The sequence below is a fragment of the Macrotis lagotis genome, chromosome 1 (assembly GCF_037893015.1).
Source record: "Macrotis lagotis isolate mMagLag1 chromosome 1, bilby.v1.9.chrom.fasta, whole genome shotgun sequence".
Classification (NCBI taxonomy): Eukaryota; Metazoa; Chordata; class Mammalia; order Peramelemorphia; family Peramelidae; genus Macrotis; species Macrotis lagotis.
The window spans coordinates 754,392,450-754,400,241 of NC_133658.1; the positions used below are offsets into that span (position 1 = coordinate 754,392,450).

A 7,792-nucleotide genomic window follows, 5' to 3' on the forward strand; every position below is an offset into this window, starting at 1 on the left:
GGAGGGCAGAATAAGGGAGACAGTGGTCAGAAACAAAACAGAAGCAGAGGATAAAAAGAGAAAGAATATGAGAAGAAATTTTCCTTAATGAATATTGATGCAAAATTTTAAAGTAACATATTAACTAGCAGATTGCATCAATATAATGCAGTGCTCATGCACCATGACCAAACCAGAAATGCAGAACTGATCAATATTAGGAAAATAAGTAGCATAATTGACCATATAAAGATCAAAAACAAAATCATGTGATTATGTCAAAATATGTGGAAAAATGTTTTTGACAAAATAAAGTACCCATTCCTATTAAAAAGTAACAAGTGAGCAATAAATGAATCATTTTTTAAAATGTTAAGCTATATTTATCTAAAACCAAGAGAATGTATTAGCTGTGATAGGGATAAGCTAGAAACCTTCCTAATAAGATCAGAATTAAAGTCTATCCATTACTCAATACTGAATTTGAAATACTAGTTTTAGCAATAAGACAAGAAAAAGAAATTGAAGGAAAGAAAGTAAGGAAATAAAGGAGGAAACAAAACTATTAGTCTCTGCGATGTATGATGGTATATAGAGAACCCTGGGAAATCAATCCCCCCTAATCTAGGTGAAACATTTACCACCTTCAACAAAGTAACAGGATATAAAATAAACCCACATAAATCATTGGCAATTCTATATATTACCAACAAAATCCAGCAGGAAGGGATAGAAAAAGAAATTTCATTTAAAATAACTATAGACATTATAAAGCACTTGATCATCTACTTAATGAACACAATTACAAGACACTATTCATGCAAATAAAGATCTAATCAATTAGAGAAAGGTTAACTACTAATGGGGAGGCAGAGCCATTATAATAAAGTATAATAAAAATGATAATTTTACCTGAATTAATTTACTTATCCAGTGTCATTCCAATCAAACTACCAAAGAATCATTAGATAGAAATAGGAAAAAATAACAAAATTCATCTGAAAGAACAAAAAGTAAAGAATATTAAGGTTATCAATGAAAAAAAGGGAGAAGTGAATTAGCAGAACCAAATTTGAAACTAGATTACAAAATGGTAATCATCAAAACAATCTGATATTGTCTAAGAAATAGAATAGTAAATCAATAGACTAGATTAGGTGTATAAAATAAAGAGTAAATCACCATATTAATCTAGTATTTGATAAACCCAAAGATCCAACCTTTGGGGGTAAGGACTGAGCACTTAACCAAAAAACTACTGAGAAGAAAAAAGAATAGTTGGGCAAAATAAAAAAATAGATATAGACCAACATATCACATACCAAGATAAGGTCAAAATGGGCACATAATTTAAACATAAACAGAAATATCCACTTGACCAAAAAATTACCAAGAAGAGTAAAGAATAGTTTGGCAAAAAATAGGTATAAAACCAACATCTCACACCACATACCAAGATAAGTTCAAAATGGGAACATAATTTAAACATAAAAGGAAATATCATAAGCAAATTAGGTGCAGGAGAATTTTACTTGTCACATCTATGGATAAGAGTTTATTACTGGGGCAGCTAGGTGGCCCAGTGGATAAAGCACCAACCCTGTAGACAGGAGTACCTGGGTTCAAATCCAGTCTCAGACAATAATTACCTAGCTGTGTGGTCTTGGGCAAGCCACTTAACCCCATTTGCCTTGCAAAAAAAAAAAAAAACTTTTAGAGTTTATTACCAAATAAGAAAGTAAAATGAACAATTTTGATTCATGAAATTAAAAAAGAATCTGTACAAACAAAACTAATGCAGCCAAAATTAGAAGGAAAGCAAGACACTGGAAGAAAATCTTACAGCAGTTTTCTTTGATAAAAGCTTCATTTTGGCAGAGCCAAGATAGAAGTGTGAAGTTAGCATCCTCCCCAAGCTTATCCCTATACAGTGCTAAATGAGGCCTCTACACAGATATCAAAAGTTACAGAACCCACAAGAACAAGGAAAAGATTGAAACAAGGTATTAACTATAGACATCATAGAGGATCTTCAGTGAAGGTCCGTCTCTTTGGGGGGAAGGTGGATGTAAATCCCAGGTAGATGGGAGAGCAGGAAAACCAGCTTGAGGCTGTTAGCCATAGTACAGTTCATGTCCTAGCAGCTAGAAAACAGCACAGGTCTCAGCAAAAGATAGCAAGCCAGGAGGGAAAGTTGCAATCCCAGACAAAGCCTGAAGCATGGGAACACTGGGGCAAAATAGAGGAGTGGGTTGGGAACAAACTGCTGCATAGGTGCAGTCTGGACATAAAGGAGGGGGAAAAAACCTCTGCATGGGGAAGGCCTGGGTGGATTAGGCAAAATCTCGACCGGTGATAAGCCAGGGATCAGACCCCAGCCCCATCACAAAAAGTTAGGTACTTAAGCTCCCTATATCCCAGGAGGAAGCTCACCTAGTAAAATGAGCAAAAACAAAACACTAGCCATAGAAAGCTACTTTCAGATAGAGATGATAAAAATGGCACCTCAGAAGAAGAAAGCATTATTTACATGGAGAATCTCAAAGTGGTCTATGAATCGGACCCAAATCCAAAACCTCATAGAAGAGCTTAAACATGAATTTAAAAACAATAGAAGAGAGGAAGAAGAAAAAGAGAAAAAGAAATGAGAGCTATATGCAGGAAAATTATGAAAAAATGACGCAAAATATCAATTCCTTTAAAAGTAAAAATAACCGCTCCGGGCCCGGGATACTTTCTGGAATGTGCGCAGCTCTCCGTTCCATCGGGCCGAGGCCCGGCCCCTGGCTCCCCCTGGGGGCGGCTAAGCGGCGTGCAGCGTGCTCCCGGCTGGGTGGGTGGTGGGCGGAGGTGGTGGTGCTGGGCCAGGGAGGGGCCCCGGCCTCGGAATGGGCAGGCCCCGGCTCCCCCGCCCCGCCCCCACTCAGTGCCAGGCCCAGGCCACGCCCCGGGCCGCCCCGCCCCTGAGATCAGCGGCCGAGGTGCCACCGCGCGGGGAGGCCGATGAACGTTCTGGAAGGCCCGGACGCTTTCTTCCCACCAGCAGGAGCCCGGGCCCGGCCAGCACGGCCACGGAGACCTTTGTGAAAGACATCAAGCCGGGGCTCAAGAACCCGAACCTCATCTTCGTCGTGCTGGAGACAGGCCGAGGGACCGAGACAAAAGATGGGCACGAGGTGAGGACCTGCAAAGTGGCAGACAAAACAGGCAGCGTCCACATCCCTGTCTGGGCCGACGTGGGCACCCTGATCCAGCCCGGGGACATTATTCGCCTCACCAAGGGGTACGCCTCAGTATTTAAAGGCCGCCTGATGCTCTACACCGGCCGTGGGGGAGATCCCCAGAAGATTGGAGAATTCTGTATGGTGTATTCTGAAGTCCCCAACTTCAGTGAGCCAAACCCCGAGTACGGTGCCCAGCAGCTCCCCAACAAAACGGTACAGAATGACAGCACCTCTGCCACTTCCCAGGCTCCTGCTGGCCCTCCTGCCGTATCTCCAGCCTCTGAGACTCAAAAATGGGAACGGCCTAACTACCCCCCCCCCCGAACAGGTAGTGGCTGCCATGCACCCCACGCTCCCCCTCACCCCGTCTGCACCCGGATTACTCGAAGTCAGCCTAGCCACACACCGGCAGACCCGTAGGAGCAGCAAGAGATAGCAAGACACTCTTCTTCCTCACTGAAGACAACCCTCTAAATGTGTCTCCCCACTAAGAACAAAGACTGCCCATTGGGAGCTGGCCATGTGTGTATGGGATGGGAGTGTATTTTGGCCTCAGACTTTCTGAGGTGATGTGTAAGGGTGCTGTCATCTCTCTTCCTCTTATTTCTTAAGCCAATCCCCCCCTACTCAAGTGAGCGTCCTTGTGTCTCCTGCCCCCTCATGCTGGGCACTCCAAACCTTCTCTGCCATTTTTAAACCAAACTTGGGATAAGTATGGTGATAAGTATGGTAAATGTGTGTGTGATAGGGGAACTTCCCTAATAAATACTTATACCCAGTGTGCCTGAAAAAAAAAAAAAGTAAAAATAACCAACTGGAAAAGAAAAAAATCTCTTCAAAAAATTAAATTGAACTGGAAAGGTAATGTGATGAAGCAAAAAAAAGTAAAATTAACCAACTGGAAAAGGAATTACAAAAATCAATTGAAGAAACTAAAACTCTAAGACTCAAAATTGGACAAATAGAAACAAACCTATATGACATCAATATTCCATCACACAAGGTCAAAAGGCTGAAAAAAATTGAAGAAAATGTAAAGTACCTTTTAGGAAAAACAAATGACCTGGAAAATAGATCTAGGAAAGATAATTTATGAATTACTTGTATACAAGAAAGTTGAGATTAAAAAATTTTTTTAAGAAATTATCAGGGAAAACTTTCCAAATCTACTAGATCAAGAAAACAAAATAGCCATTGAAAGAATACACAGAACACTTCTAGAGAAAGACTCCAAGAATTATCATAGCCAAATTTCAGAATTTTCAAATAAAGAACTACTGCAAGCTGCCAAAAAGATGCATTTAAATACAAAAGGATGCACAATCAAAATTACACAGGACTTATGAGCTTCATCATTGAAGGATAAGGGCAGCTAGGTTTTGCAGTGGATAGAGTACTGGCCCTGGATTCAGGAAAACCTTAGTTCAAATCCAGCCTCAGACACTTAATAATTACCTAGCTGTGTGACCTTGGGCAAGTCATTTAACCCCAATGCCTTGCAAAAAAATTAAAGGATAAGAAGGCCTGGAATACAGTATTTCAGAAGGCAAAGGACCTTGAATTACAACTAAGAATTTACAACCCTGCAAAATTTAGCATGTTCTGTCAAGCAAAAAGATTGAAATAGAGGTCTTCCAAAATTTCCTGATAAAAAGACAAGAACTTGGGGCAGCTAGTTGGTCCAATGGATAGAGCACCAGCCCTGGAGTCAGGAGAACCAGAGTTCAAATCAGGCATCAGACAATTAATAAATACTTAGCTATGTGACCTTGGGTAAGTCACTTAACCCCATTGCCTTACCCCCCCAAAAAAATCAGAACTGATCTTCAAATACAAGACTTAAGGATTGCATAAATAGGCAAACAGCAAAGGCGGGGGGAAGCACAAATGTTAGTTAAAAACTTTAAATTGGTATGCAAGCTTAGAAAGATTGTTTATCTGATACTTTAGGGAGAGCTTTAAGGCTATGGTTGGAACACTATAGAGATGGAGGGAGAGTGTATGCTTAGAGGGACTGGACATGAAAACATCATGAAGAGATTTTGCTTACCTTGCTGCTTTGGCTACAATTGGAAGGAATTTGCTTGGGGGGAGAGTACAAATGACTCATGAAATGATTTGGTTTTACATGCTGCTTTGGCTAATGAGGATTAAGTGTCCATGGAGGGTGCTTGAAAAGGGGGTAAAGTATTAAATGATTATGAGTTGATGTGATTCATGATTCTTGAGAAGTATATTTCTAATGTGACAGAGGAGGAGAGGGTGACTATTGCTTATCAAGCAATCAACTTTTGATTGATTGTATTTGACTGATAATATTTCTATCAGATCAGATAAAAGGGGTATAATTTGACAATTATACTTACAAGTAAGTATAAGGGAGGGTTAAAAAAATAAAAACAGAGAGAAAGAGAAGGCAGGGGTAGCTAGGTGATATAGTGGATAAAGCACCTACCCTGGATTCAGGAGGACCTGAGTTCAAATTCTGCCTTAGATACTTAATAATTGCCTAGCTTTGTGACCTTGGATGAGTCCCTTAACCCCATTGCCTTAAATAAATAAAGAGTTTTTATAAAGAAGAAGGTTAGGCATTAGTGAATAAATAATAACAGGTGAAGAGACACAAAGACTTAATAAAGTGGAGGGGAAAGAAGGGAATTTATGAGCACCAAGTAAATCCCCTTTAACAGATTTGACTCAGAGAGGGAATAACATACATTCCAAATTGGGTTCAAAAATATATCCAGCCCTACAGGAAAGTGGGGGAGGGGCAGAGGGGGAATGAAAAGAAAAGGGAAGAAGGGACTGAAAAAAAGGAAGGTGACAGTATAAGTAAAAGTAAACTGAAAGTTAAAATGGAAAAGAAAAGTTAAAAGGGAAAGCAAGTAAAACATTAGTAAGGAGGAATAAGATGAAAGGAAAAGGTACAAAAGAGAAATATAACATCGAGGGAAATAAAAAATTAGTAATCTTAACTGTAAATGTGAATGGGATGAACTGTCCCATAAAATAGAAGCAGATAGCATAATGGATTAAAAACCAGAATTCTTCAATATGCTGTTTTATAACAAACACTTTTGAAGCACAGTGACATATACACGGTAAAGGTGAAAGGTTTGAGTAAAATGTAATTGGGCTTCAGCAGAAGTAAAAAATATCAGGGGTAGCAATCTTGATCTCAGACAAAGCCAGAGTGAAAATATATATCATTAAAAGGGCAAAGAAAGGAAACTACATCTCCTTAAAAGGCAATATAGGTAATGAAATAATATCATTATTAAACATATATGTCTCTAGTGGTATACCATTCAAATTCTAAGAGGAGAAACTGAATGAATTACAAAGAGACAACAAAACTATAATAATGGGAGGCCTCAATCTCTCTCTCTCTCTCTCTCTCTCTAAAAACTAGATAAATCTAACCACAAAATAAACAAGAATAAAGTTAAGAAGGTAAATAAAATCTTAGAAAATTTAGATATGATAGACCTTTGGAAAAAAAAGTGAATTGGCATAGAAAAGAATACACCTTTTTCTCAGCAATACATGGTATCTATACCAAAATTGATCTTGTATTAGGGCATTAAAAACCTTAAAATCAAAAGCAGAAAGGCAGAAATAACAAATGCATACTTTTCAGATCATGATGCAATAAAAATCACATGTAATAAAGGGCCATGGAAAGGTAAACCGAAAATTAAAACAATTTTAAGGAACAAGTGGATCAAACAGAAAATTATCAAAATAATCATTTGACCCATGAAAAATGTTAATAATGAGACATAATGCCAAAATTTAAAGAATTCAGCCAAAGCAGTTTACAGAGAAAAGTTTATATATCTAAATACTTATATGAATAGCGTAAAGAGGAGATCAATGAATTGGTTATGCAACTAAATAAAGGTAGAAAAATAACAAATTAAAGAACCCCAATTGAATATCAAATTAGAAATGCTGAAAATCAAAGGAGAGATTGAAAATTGAAAACAATAAAACCATTGACCTGATAAATAAAGCTAAGAGCCATTTTTATGAAAAAATCAATAAAATAGATAAATCTTTGGTTAATTTGACTTTTAAGATCCAAATTACCAGTCTCAAAAATGAAGACATTGAACTCACCACCAATGAAGAAGAAATTAAAGAGATTATTTAGAACTATTTTGACCAACTGTATGGGATTTGATAACCTAAGTCAAAGAATGAACATTTACAAACATACAAACTGCCCAGATTAACAGAAGAGGAAATAAAATTCTTAAACCCATTTCAGAAAAAGAATTTCAAGAAGCCATCAATAAACTCCCTATGAAAAAGTCTCCAAGTCCAGATTGATTTACAAGTGAATTCAGTCAAACATTTAAAGAAAAATTAATTCCAATTCTACATAAACTATTTTTAAAAACAGATGAAAAACTAAGGAGTTCTGCCAAATTTCTTTTATGACACCAATATCATACTGACACCTAATTCAGGAAGAACCAAAATTGACAAAATTTTAGACCAATCTCTCTAATGAACAATGATGCAAAAAAAGCTTAAGTAAAATTTTAGCAAAGAGATTTCAGCAAGAAATTACTAGGATCATA

General features: G+C 37.8%; 1 protein-coding gene across 1 annotated transcript; it reads left to right on the forward strand.

Moving 5' to 3' along the window:
- Positions 1-2,867: 2,867 nt before the first annotated feature.
- Positions 2,868-3,623, forward strand: LOC141506577 (SOSS complex subunit B1-like). Its single transcript, XM_074213464.1, has one exon. It carries the CDS (start codon positions 2,868-2,870, stop codon positions 3,621-3,623), a length of 756 nt encoding a protein of 251 aa, XP_074069565.1.
- Positions 3,624-7,792: the final 4,169 nt, after the last annotated feature.

What these genes read in the sequence shown, in the direction of transcription:
- LOC141506577 (XM_074213464.1), top strand. Translation starts at nt 2,868, where the DNA reads ATGGGCAGGCCCCGGCTCCCCCGCCCCGCCCCCACTCAGTGCCAGGCC.